This window comes from Bacillus rossius, chromosome 7 (genome assembly GCF_032445375.1).
Source record: "Bacillus rossius redtenbacheri isolate Brsri chromosome 7, Brsri_v3, whole genome shotgun sequence".
Taxonomy (NCBI): domain Eukaryota; kingdom Metazoa; phylum Arthropoda; class Insecta; order Phasmatodea; family Bacillidae; genus Bacillus; species Bacillus rossius.
The window spans coordinates 72692515-72706428 of record NC_086335.1 but is presented as its reverse complement, the minus strand read 5'-3'; the positions used below and the strand labels follow the sequence as shown (position 1 = coordinate 72706428).

The window sequence follows — 13914 nt, the reverse complement described above, 5'->3', positions numbered from 1 at the left end:
TAGTGAAAGGGTATTCTCGATGGCAAGTATAAAATTTAATTAACAAATAGTTTTGTAAAGAAATTAAAAAAAATAATTAAAAACGATAATTTAAATGTGTTTGTTTATTTATAAAAGGTTAAAAGGAAAGAAAAAGGGGAAAACGAAACATGATATTAAATATAACACTTATGATATTTATTTTAAAATTTAGTTATTTATTTTCTTACTTTTTATCAACGTTACTTTTGATTCCATTGCTTTTTTATTCTTCAAATTTAAAGAGTTAAAATGTATGAAAAAATTTAGCGCTGTTGGACCCTCGGAAATTTATTATAAACTTACAAAGCATTTTCTTCATGGGATGAAGAGATCAATAAATGTTCTCCTCAAGATCCTAGCAGTTTTGTTCATTTCAAATTTTTTATTAGAGTTAGAAAAAACTGATTTAAATAGAGAAAATATTCTTATTTTACTCTAAAGAATAAATATTTTATTTTGTTCTACCTAACACACTCGTAAATTCGTTTGTGTTTTGCTACTATTGTAATTTAATCCCAGAGGAAACATTTTGGAATGAAGAGTCTTAATTAAATACTCATAGATATTGACTAGCCGATGCAATATTAGATTTATTTATTTAAGTAGATTTATATTATCATATAAATGTGTAATAAATGATGTTTATATTCGCATGACAATGTATTAAGGGAATATTTGAATGCTAGTATCGGTAACCATTTTCAATTTGTATACCAACATTGAGTACACTATTTGTTAAAACTTGAGTACATAACTCTAAATGGGTGAGTTTTTATGTCCCACCGGATGATTTTATTTGCTTATATAATCTTTGAATAATGGCATCAAATAAGTTTTCAATAATTTTTTCCATACTAAATAATTTCAAATTTAAACTTAATTTTAATTTTTGGTAATATATACTTAAACGCTGCATTGGTACCCTGGTAATTCAATATTAACATGTCTTCTTGAGTCAGCTGATAAAGCTAAAATCTTAGGCAAAACATTGGCACCTGTACATGGTGTAACGAAAATGTACATATATTACATCATGTCATTGTATATTATTTATTCTTACTTTTAAATTATTGCAAGTGTGGCCTGCATCGATTTCAGCATAAAGTTGTTTGCTTTACCATTTTTAATTTATATCGAATATTAATTTCTGTCTGCTACACTAAAATTATAAAATTTAAAATAATTAATTTTGAAGTCTTACAAAAGGAATAAAAATAATTAACATATAAATGATTCTACGTGACACTAATTGCTAGTTTCAAAATATATAGTAACAATAATAAGTGGAAACAATGAGAATATAAATACTGAATTATAAATTATAATAAGGTTGTAAGCAAAATCTTGAATATGTAGTATTTGGTTTTTCAGAGTAATAAGGGTCATAAAAACATCGCAAGAAAAATATTTGTAGCAAACTATTTTGTACTTCCAAAAAAAAAAATACTTGTTGTTCTCCAGTCTTTATAAGAAAAAATATGCTCTGAGAAAGGTTGTAAATTATTGAAAGGCGAAAATGAGTTTAGCATCGCCAGCAGTGTTACACGCCGTGCGCACCTGACATGTCTGAACTGGTCTCCCGTGCCACACCCTCTGTTCTGGTCGGCTCCAATCAGCTGGCACTCGCTCCAGCCGCCAGCGAACCACTGGAAGTTGTGGCACGGCTCGTGGCACACCTTGTGCTGGATCGTCTCCTCGCAGGGCCGGCCCGAGCTGGCGGTGGCTCGAAGCACCTGCTCAAGCCACAGTCGCCGAGTACCTGCCAGTTCCTGACTCGAACTATGTGTCACTTATTTATGGTAACTGAAAATGTAACATGTACAGTTTCAATTGATTTGTATGACCTCTCAATGAAAGTTTACTGCAAAATTTAAATACTTTTTTTTAAATAAAACGTATAGTATTTATAAATAAATGTTTTATAAGTTTGCTTGGCAAAATAACTTATGTATTTTAGGAAGATGGCTTTAAATACAATTAAATAGTTTTAAATAGTTTCTTTGTCTAAAATAAGGCTTCACAACAATTGTATAAAAGAAGGTTTCGAGAGAAGGACCAAACTAAAGGCGTTTATAATGATGTGCCTAGAAGTGCATAAACTCATGTTAATATTTTTTATTAAATGTCTTCATCAACACTGAGATGTATGAAATATGTTGGTTTTTTTTAGTTTTTTTTTTAAGTATTTTCAAGCAATTTTTTTCTCATGTGACCAAGACACAATTAAATAATTTGTAGAAGATCAAACTGTTTGATGCTATTTTTATTGCAGAGCCCTTGTTCATCACACAAAATAAAAAAATAAAAAATTCATAGTTGTTTCGGGTCAAATAAAGCACCAACAGAGAAGTTTATCTCTTCCACTCATCGTTTAGTACAAATAAATAGTTAAAATATATTATTTTTTATTTAAGTATAATCATGTACTGTCTAACTAATGTACTAACTAAGGTGCTGGTACGTGAGCTATAATCAGGGTAATTGTTTCTTTTAACAATATTTAATTGACTTCGTAAAGAACTTAGTTAGTTGGTTTCACAAGTTATTTCCAGTGACGTTAATTTGAGACACCAGCGCCTTTACTAAGTAACTAAAGTAATTTCAGTGAGTAATTATTCAGTAAGTAATTCACAATTAGTATGCGATGTGAAATGTGCTGCCACCTAACATGATATCATGTGTTAAAACTAAGATGGTATTCGACCATTTAGACCACAGTCCACGAAAAAAATTTATTTTTACGATACGCGTGCACTATGCAACAAAATTTTTCCAGGATAAAAACGGCTACATAAAAAATTATATATTTGCTTTTAAATCTTATATTTTAGTGATTGATATTGAATACGGGTCCATATAATAAAAACATTTATTTATTGTGAATGTTAGTAATTGAAATTGAGTTTATAAACTTTTTAAAGTATATTTTTAAGTGTATTTACACAAATGAGACTATGTTCCGAGTAAATAATTTTTTGCATTAAAAACTGTATTATTATTTAATAAATAATAAAAATTAATAAATAAAACTAACATTTAACATATTTAATGTTTTTAATTATTAATTAAAATTTGTTCTTAATATTTTACTAAATTAAATAATAAATTGAATACACATGTGTATATTAACATTTAATACCGAGTATTATAAACAAATGGATTGAATTTATACTTTACCAAACGTATTTATAAAATTACTCCAGTTCTTTTAAATTTTTATATCTATTAATTATTTGCATGCATAATTAAGTTAGCTTTTATTACATCAAGTAAGTACATTTATAACTCCTAACGCGCGTAAATAAGATCACGCATCCTTTTATTCGTCATGTTTCCTGCTGGCGAATTATAAATGTTTGATTGTGCCGAGACATGTATCTCGTTAGTGTGAATCAGTGATCAGACCACTTAATCACCGAGGCTCCTACAACACACAAATATGTCAAGAATTTCAGTTTTGTAAATTAATAAAATTATGTTAATCCGCTGATATATTTTTCTTCAAAATTATAGGTTAAAAATTTTTTAAAAAATTTTGAAACAAGAGTGAATACATTAATTGATCTCTAACGTTTCAGAAGCTTATACTCATTTTATTTTATTTTTGTAGATTTTAGTTTGAAAAAAGTATCAAATTAAAGTTTTTTTTGTCAATTTAAATACCTATTTTGGTGATATTGTCACCAGTATTTGTGAATGGATAAATGTACCAAGCTCAATAGTAATCAAAATATTATAGCTTTCAGATTTTACTAATTAAAAAAAAGCTATTGTAGAGAATACCAATTTTTAGAAGCAAACAAAATTTTATACTTTATCAAAATGCAATTTGTTTTTAATAAATACTTAAAAAATAAATTTCATCTAGTAAACCATTTAACTAATAAAATCAATTATTTATGTAGGTTTATGTTAACCAATAAAACTAAATATAAATTTTTTACCATCATTAATATTAAATTAATATAATTGAAAACCATTCAAACAAAAAATAAATTAGCCAAAAATTAAAATTATTTGTTTTGCACCTAGTGTTAAGAGCGGGACACTATACCTTCCTTGTCCTGTTCTGCATCCCTGGGCCGCAGAGGGCAGAACACTCGCCCCAGGCCGTCCACTCACTCAAGACACAGTCGACAGGGCATGGCACAAGGCATGGTTCCTCCTCCAGCCCACTCTGTCTGCCACAGAGCCTGCGCCACACACACAAGTCTGTACTGTCACTGTGCAACTGCCTACCTCCAGCCCACTCTGACTGCCACAGAGCCTGCACCACACACACAAGTCTGTACTGTCACTGTGCAACTGCCTACCTCCAGCCCACTCTGACTGCCACAGAGCCTGCACCACACACACAAGTCTGTACTGACACTGTGCAACTGCCTACCTCCAGCCCACTCTGACTGCCACAGAGCCTGCACCACACACACAAGTCTGTACTGTCACTGTGCAACTGCCTACCTCCAGCCCACTCTGACTGCCACAGAGCCTGCACCACACACACAAGTCTGTACTGTCACTGTGCAACTGCCTACCTCCAGCCCACTCTGTCTGCCACAGAGCCTGCACCACACACACAAGTCTGTACTGTCACTGTGCAACTGCCTACCTCCAGCCCACTCTGACTGCCACAGAGCCTGCACCACACACACAAGTCTGTACTGTCACTGTGCAACTGCCTACCTCCAGCCCACTCTGTCTGCCACAGAGCCTGCGCCACACACACAAGTCTGTACTGTCACTGTGCAACTGCCTACCTCCAGCCCACTCTGTCTGCCACAGAGCCTGCGCCACACACACAAGTCTGTACTGTCACTGTGCAACTGCCTACCTCCAGCCCACTTTGACTGCCACAGAGCCTGCACCACACACACAAGTCTGTACTGTCACTGTGCAACTGCCTACCTCCAGCCCACTCTGTCTGCCACAGAGCCTGCGCCACACACACAAGTCTGTACTGTCACTGTGCAACTGCCTACCTCCAGCCCACTCTGACTGCCACAGAGCCTGCACCACACACACAAGTCTGTACTGACACTGTGCAACTGCCTACCTCCAGCCCACTCTGACTGCCACAGAGCCTGCACCACACACACAAGTCTGTACTGTCACTGTGCAACTGCCTACCTCCAGCCCACTCTGACTGCCACAGAGCCTGCACCACACACACAAGTCTGTACTGTCACTGTGCAACTGCCTACCTCCAGCCCACTCTGTCTGCCACAGAGCCTGCACCACACACACAAGTCTGTACTGTCACTGTGCAACTGCCTACCTCCAGCCCACTCTGACTGCCACAGAGCCTGCACCACACACACAAGTCTGTACTGTCACTGTGCAACTGCCTACCTCCAGCCCACTCTGTCTGCCACAGAGCCTGCGCCACACACACAAGTCTGTACTGTCACTGTGCAACTGCCTACCTCCAGCCCACTCTGTCTGCCACAGAGCCTGCGCCACACACACAAGTCTGTACTGTCACTGTGCAACTGCCTACCTCCAGCCCACTTTGACTGCCACAGAGCCTGCACCACACACACAAGTCTGTACTGTCACTGTGCAACTGCCTACCTCCAGCCCACTCTGTCTGCCACAGAGCCTGCGCCACACACACAAGTCTGTACTGTCACTGTGCAACTGCCTACCTCCAGCCCACTCTGTCTGCCACAGAGCCTGCACCACACACACAAGTCTGTACTGTCACTGTGCAACTGCCTACCTCCAGCCCACTTTGACTGCCACAGAGCCTGCACCACACACACAAGTCTGTACTGTCACTGTGCAACTGCCTACCTCCAGCCCACTCTGTCTGCCACAGAGCCTGCGCCACACACACAAGTCTGTACTGTCACTGTGCAACTGCCTACCTCCAGCCCACTCTGTCTGCCACAGAGCCTGCGCCACACACACAAGTCTGTACTGTCACTGTGCAACTGCCTCCCTCCAGCCCACTCTGTCTGCCACAGAGCCTGCGCCACACACACAAGTCTGTACTGTCACTGTGCAACTGCCTACCTCCAGCCCACTCTGTCTGCCACAGAGCCTGCGCCACACACACAAGTCTGTACTGTCACTGTGCAACTGCCTACCTCCAGCCCACTTTGACTGCCACAGAGCCTGCACCACACACACAAGTCTGTACTGTCACTGTGCAACTGCCTACCTCCAGCCCACTCTGTCTGCCACAGAGCCTGCGCCACACACACAAGTCTGTACTGTCACTGTGCAACTGCCTACCTCCAGCCCACTTTGACTGCCACAGAGCCTGCACCACACACACAAGTCTGTACTGTCACTGTGCAACTGCCTACCTCCAGCCCACTCTGTCTGCCACAGAGCCTGCGCCACACACACAAGTCTGTACTGTCACTGTGCTACTGCCTACCTCCAGCCCACTTTGACTGCCACAGAGCCTGCACCACACACACAAGTCTGTACTGTCACTGTGCAACTGCCTACCTCCAGCCCACTCTGTCTGCCACAGAGCCTGCGCCACACACACAAGTCTGTACTGTCACTGTGCAACTGCCTACCTCCAGCCCACTTTGACTGCCACAGAGCCTGCACCACACACACAAGTCTGTACTGTCACTGTTTCTTTTTTAGTTGTACTCCTAATGTGTACACATTGTCGCTTCTCCAGCCCACACTGTGCGCTACAAATGTTCTTCCAAACACACACATCTCTGCGCTGTGTTTGTATAAACCTGTACTGCTAAGGGCTATACATTGTTCCCACTCCAGCTAGTCCTGTCTGCCCCACAGATTTGAACGTCACAGATTTGCCTCACGATTATGCCAAATACTTATTTTTTCAATACTTGATTTCAGGTCCTTTTCGCTACACCACACACGTGTATACACACATGTGGCTGAATTGACTACAGCTTCTTTGTTCCAGTGATTATTTTGTTTAATTAGTTACCTTAACTTTTTTTCTATGCTAATGTTTTGTGGCATTCTTAAGCACAAAAATCTCATTTATATCTATTTACTTCTTAATGAAGTGTTTATTTTTTTATTTATTTAAAGAACGCTATATTGACAACGAACTTGGAATATTTGCCGCTATCACATTTAGTATTTTCCATCTCGTTTTCGAATCTGATTTGACACTCCGCATGGAGGAGATTCAATATAGGTACCTACATTTCCAGCGAAGGGAAATGGTTAAGTTCTTTTGGCAATTCTCACTGTTTGTTCGTGGAGTTTAATTTTTTTTCTGTGTTACAAACCTAACTGTAATGAGGTAACTGATCTGAATTCTATGAGAACACTTTTAATTAATGAATATAATAATACGTATTTTGTTATTATTTACACAAACTTCACTGAACTTTCTTGAAGCTACTAACAGTAACAAATTAATAAGTGTTTGGAAAAAAGAAAACACACATTTTACAATATGAAACATTCATGCAGCCATATCATATTAAAGAGGGTTTTTTAAGGTTTGTGAGAGTGTAAATAATACTGTTACAAAGTGTAATATATATTTTTATGTAACCAGTTTGCTTTTTTTATGTCTAGTTTTAAGGCAATTCAATAATTATTTGCCTGCAATTTAGAGAAAAACAATGACTTCATTAATTTAACGTAGATTTTATAATAAATCAATTTTTTCGTATGTAACTATTCAAGAATAATTTGGTCGTAATATGTTATTAGAAATACATTTTTTCCTTTTGCCTTTAATATGTATGTTACTTTGTGGTAGAAAAATCCATTAAACAAGAAACAAACAAATTTTCGCCGTTGTGAGATTTGAGACTGTGTTCGCAGTGTCGGTGCGGCAGGTAATGCAGAGTGCTGGACCCACCTCGGATCGACCAGGGCGCCATCTCTGTTGTAGCAGCCGTGTCTCCTGTATCTGGCGCCGGAGCCGCACACGCCCAGCGCCGGCCGCCCATTGGCCGACACGGCCACTATGTCGTGCTCCAGGATGCAGTCGGACCAGTCTCCGATTGGTCGCAGCACGTAGCGGTCGCAAGGACACGGCTGCGACTCGACCAGCGGGAAGCGGCTGGGGTCTCTGCAGACGGGGCGGGTCGCCGACAGGCCTGAGGGCAGTGCAGGGGTGGCTGAAGACTGTCGCCTTCCTACTGAACAGCTACCACATTCACACCATTCAAATACATGGGGAATATAACATAACGTCTTGATATTATCGAAGTATGGTTTCAAAGGTAGTTCACTGAGCTGCCAGCGTTACTTACATTTAAAAATTTCTATATTTAAGATAATATGATAACAGTATAGAAAGAAAGAAATATTTTACTGGTAAAAATCTGAAGAAAAAAGATAAATCATTGATCAGATAAAACGCCCTTAAGATTTCTTATAATTGAATGTGACAATCTAAATGTCACATTTCCTTAAAATTTCTTAAAAAAATGACTCAAAATGACTCATAATTCCTAGAAATTTCTCTATTTCGAGGAAAAATTTCCCGCTTTTTATAAAAATATCCCACTTTATCCTCAAAACTTAAGAAATTCGGAATTCGAAAAACCCCTCAAAGACTTTTGCCTTAGAAAGAACCAACATTCCACATATAGGCTTAAAGTCCGCATCTACAAGTCTCCAATAAACCTCTGACGGCCATCTTGGATGACCTTGACCTTGACAGTAAACTTGAAATACTTTATTTTTGAACCAACAATTTCGAAAAACTTTAAAAAAATTAAAAATTGCTTACTTTAAATGTTTAGTTACTTTATCGATTTAGGTCCTCGGTTCGATCACTAACAAGAGTAAACATGTAAAAATAAATAAAAAATAATAATTTTATTTAAAATTCAATTAAAATTAGAACAAATCTTGGTTGCGTTACACCCGCCATCTTAGATTCTGTAACGATGCACTTTCCGTTACGACAACCATCTTGTAATTATATTTTTTATGCTAGTAAATCAGGAAAAAAATTAATAAATTAAATAAAATTAATAAAAACTTTTAATAAAAACATTCCTCCATCTTGGATCATGACGTCACGGCCATGTAAGCTTGTAAGCCATTTAAGCCATCAAAGCTTGGCCATGTAAGCACGGTCATGTAAGTTTATTGATTATGTTCTGCTTAATATCATAAAGAAAAGTACAAATGTATTTTGACTCACTAAATGTATTTAGAAAATAGTATAGTCTTTCAACGTTCCACGAAATGCAGATTTCGCGGAATGGAATCCATTATCATTTACCTGTAATGCACCAAGCACATTTGTCATCATAAAGTTTTGTTCAATTCAACAGTATGTGGACTGGTTTGAGGCTTTACTATTTTACTCTTAACATAAAAATTTTCTTTAACTAACGCTCTTTATACATATGATATTACCAATTAAATGCAATAATATATTATAACATTTAGTCTATACCAACGGCCGTTAACAACATTAATAAAATACCAATCCTCGCGGATGACGGAAAATATTTCAAATATAGTACCTATACGTCATATTTTAACTATAATATCACAACATAATTCAGATATGCGAATCATTCTGTGTGTTATTTTATCACTCAATAAACATATCTAAATGAATACATCGCTAAAACATGGAAGCTAAAGAACTTGTACATTTAAAACATCACATTTATACTGTTAGAAAACATTTTTGAAATCATTTTAAAAATGCTATAAAAGGTTCGCTAAATATTTTTCAGATTTTGTAAAACATAACTATCAGAATACTGAGTGCGAAAAAAATATATATTTAATATTTTTGGAAACGTAAATAGTTACAATTATTTGTGTTAGTAAAGAATGTTATATTGTAGTAATTTTCTGATCCAAAAACACAACAGTGGCATTATTGTAATCGTTGAAAGGCCTAGCATTTTCCAGGGAGGTTCAGAAGAAGCTAGCATGACTTACCAATGAGCTCTCTGGTCCTCGTCCTCGCAGAACACGCGTGGTCGCAGGCCGACCAGCGAGACCACTGCGACACCACGCACGGCAGCTCGCAGCTCACCAGACACGGCTCCGACTGCTCAGGGATGGAGCTGTTACCTCGGTGGCAATGAGCAGCTAGCATGACTTACCAATGAGCTCTCTAGTCCTCGCCCTCGCAGAACACGCGTGGTCGCAGGCCGACCAGCGAGACCACTGCGACACCACGCACGGCAGCTCGCAGCTCACCAGACACGGCTCCGACTGCTCAGGGATGGAGCTGTTGCCCTCAGTGACTGGCAATGAGCAGCTAGCATGACTTACCAATGAGCTCTCTAGTCCTCGCCCTCGCAGAACACGCGTGGTCGCAGGCCGACCAGCGAGACCACTGCGACACCACGCACGGCAGATCGCAGCTCACCAGACAGGGCTCCGACTGCTCAGGGATGGAGATGTTGCCCTCAGTGACTGGCAATGAGCAGCTAGCATGACTTACCAATGAGCTCTCTGGTCCTCGTCCTCGCAGAACACGCGTGGTCGCAGGCCGACCAGCGAGACCACTGCGACACCACGCACGGCAGATCGCAGCTCACCAGACAGGGCTCCGACTGCTCAGGGATGGAGCTGTTGCCCTCAGTGACTGGCAATGAGCAGCTAGCATGACTTACCAATGAGCTCTCTGGTCCTCGTCCTCGCAGAACACGCGTGGTCGCAGGCCGACCAGCGAGACCACTGCGACACCACGCACGGCAGATCGCAGCTCACCAGACAGGGCTCCGACTGCTCAGGGATGGAGCTGTTGCCCTCAGTGACTGGCAATGAGCAGCTAGCATGACTTACCAATGAGCTCTCTGGTCCTCGTCCTCGCAGAACACGCGTGGTCGCAGGCCGACCAGCGAGACCACTGCGACACCACGCACGGCAGCTCGCAGCTCACCAGACAGGGCTCCGACTGCTCAGGGATGGAGCTGTTACCTCGGTGGCAATGAGCAGCTAGCATGACTTACCAATGAGCTCTCTAGTCCTCGCCCTCGCAGAACACGCGTGGTCGCAGGCCGACCAGCGAGACCACTGCGACACCACGCACGGCAGCTCGCAGCTCACCAGACACGGCTCCGACTGCTCAGGGATGGAGCTGTTACCTCGGTGGCAATGAGCAGCTAGCATGACTTACCAATGAGCTCTCTGGTCCTCGTCCTCACAGAACACACGTGGTCGCAAGCCGACCAGCGAGACCACTGCGACACCACGCACGGCAGCTCGCAACTCACCAGACAGGGCTCCGACTGCTCAGGGATGGAGCTGTTACCTCGGTGGCAATGAGCAGCTAGCATGACTTACCAATGAGATCTCTGGTCCTCGTCCTCACAGAACACGCGTGGTCGCAGGCCGACCAGCGAGACCACTGCGACACCACGCACGGCAGCTCGCAGCTCACCAGACACGGCTCCGACTGCTCAGGGATGGAGCTGTTACCTCGGTGGCAATGAGCAGCTAGCATGACTTACCAATGAGCTCTCTGGTCCTCGTCCTCGCAGAACACGCGTGGTCGCAGGCCGACCAGCGAGACCGCTGCGACACCACGCACGGCAGCTCGCAGCTCACCAGACAGGGCTCCGACTGCTCAGGGATGGAGCTGTTACCTCGGTGGCAATGAGCAGCTAGCATGACTTACCAATGAGCTCTCTGGTCCTCGTCCTCGCAGAACACGCGTGGTCGCAGGCCGACCAGCGAGACCACTGCGACACCACGCTCGGCAGCTCGCAGCTCACCAGACACGGCTCCGACTGCTCAGGGATGGAGCTGTTGCCCTCAGTGACTGGCAATGAGCAGCTAGCATGACTTACCAATGAGCTCTCTGGTCCTCGTCCTCGCAGAACACGCGTGGTCGCAGGCCGACCAGCGAGACCACTGCGACACCACGCACGGCAGCTCGCAGCTCACCAGACACGGCTCCGACTGCTCAGGGATGGAGCTGTTGCCCTCAGTGACTGGCAATGAGCAGCTAGCATGACTTACCAATGAGCTCTCTGGTCCTCGTCCTCGCAGAACACGCGTGGTCGCAGGCCGACCAGCGCGACCACTGCGACACCACGCACGGCAGCTCGCAGCTCACCAGACAGGGCTCCAACTGCTCAGGGATGGAGCTGTTACCTCGGTGGCAATGAGCAGCTAGCATGACTTACCAATGAGCTCTCTGGTCCTCGTCCTCGCAGAACACGCGTGGTCGCAGGCCGACCAGCGAGACCACTGCGACACCACGCTCGGCAGCTCGCAGCTCACCAGACACGGCTCCGACTGCTCAGGGATGGAGCTGTTGCCCTCAGTGACTGGCAATGAGCAGCTAGCATGACTTACCAATGAGCTCTCTGATCCTCGTCCTCGCAGAACACGCGTGGTCGCAGGCCGACCAGCGAGACCACTGCGACACCACGCACGGCAGCTCGCAGCTCACCAGACACGGCTCCGACTGCTCAGGGATGGAGCTGTTACCTCGGTGGCAATGAGCAGCTAGCATGACTTACCAATGAGCTCTCTGGTCCTCGTCCTCGCAGAACACGCGTGGTCGCAGGCCGACCAGCGAGACCACTGCGACACCACGCACGGGAGCTCGCAGCTCATCAGACAGGGCTCCGACTGCTTAGGGATGGAGCTGTTACCTCGGTGGCAATGATCAGCTAGCATGACTTACCAATGAGCTCTCTGGTCCTCGTCCTCGCAGAACACGCGTGGTCGCAGGCCGACCAGCGAGACCACTGCGACACCACGCACGGAAGCTCGCAGCTCACCAGACACGGCTCCGACTGCTCAGGGATGGAGCTGTTACCTCGGTGGCAATGAGCAGCTAGCATGACTTACCAATGAGCTCTCTGGTCCTCGTCCTCGCAGAACACGCGTGGTCGCAGGCCGACCAGCGAGACCACTGCGACACCACGCACGGAAGCTCGCAGCTCACCAGACAGGGCTCTGACTGCTCAGGGATGGAGCTGTTGCCCTCAGTGACTGGCAATGAGCAGCTAGCATGACTTACCAATGAGCTCTCTGGTCCTCGTCCTCGCAGAACACGCGTGGTCGCAGGCCGACCAGCGAGACCACTGCGACACCACGCACGGCAGCTCGCAGCTCACCAGACAGGGCTCCGACTGCTCAGGGATGGAGCTGTTGCCCTCAGTGACTGGCAATGAGCAGCTAGCATGACTTACCAATGAGCTCTCTGGTCCTCGTCCTCGCAGAACACGCGTGGTCGCAGGCCGACCAGCGAGACCACTGCGACACCACGCACGGCAGCTCGCAGCTCACCAGACACGGCTCCGACTGCTCAGGGATGGAGCTGTTGCCCTCAGTGACTGGCAATGAGCAGCTAGCATGACTTACCAATGAGCTCTCTAGTCCTCGTCCTAGCTGAACAAGCGTGGTCGCAGGCCGACTAGCGAGACCACTGCGACACCACGCACGGCAGCTCGCAGCTCACCAGACAGGGCTCCGACTGCTCAGGGATGGAGCTGTTACCTCGGTGGCAATGAGCAGCTAGCATGACTTACCAATGAGCTCTCTGGTCCTCGTCCTCGCAGAACGCGCGTGGTCGCAGGCCGACCAGCGAGACCACTGCGACACCACGCACGGCAGCTCGCAGCTCACCAGACAGGGCTCCGACTGCTCAGGGATGGAGCTGTTACCTCGGTGGCAATGAGCAGCTAGCATGACTTACCAATGAGCTCTCTGGTCCTCGTCCTCGCAGAACACGCGTGGTCGCAGGCCGACCAGCGAGACCACTGCGACACCACGCTCGGCAGCTCGCAGCTCACCAGACACGGCTCCGACTGCTCAGGGATGGAGCTGTTGCCCTCAGTGACTGGCAATGAGCAGCTAGCATGACTTACCAATGAGCTCTCTGGTCCTCGTCCTCGCAGAACACGCGTGGTCGCAGGCCGACCAGCGAGACCACTGCGACACCACGCACGGCAGCTCGCAGCTCACCAGACACGGCTCCGACTGCTCAGG

At 44.3% G+C, this 13914-nt stretch overlaps 1 protein-coding gene across 1 annotated transcript in view; it reads right to left on the bottom strand.

Moving 5' to 3' along the window:
* LOC134534633 (thrombospondin type-1 domain-containing protein 7A-like) overlaps positions 1–10057 on the bottom strand; it is a 41745-nt gene extending 31688 nt beyond the window's left edge. Inside the window, exons 1-4 of the mRNA XM_063373121.1 lie at positions 9898–10057; positions 7841–8081; positions 4076–4214; positions 1579–1754 (exon numbers count right to left, since the gene is read on the bottom strand). Coding sequence (XP_063229191.1) covers positions 1579–1754; positions 4076–4214; positions 7841–8081; positions 9898–10057 — 716 coding nt within the window. The remainder of the gene's footprint in view (positions 1–1578; positions 1755–4075; positions 4215–7840; positions 8082–9897) is intronic.
* Positions 10058–13914: the final 3857 nt, after the last annotated feature.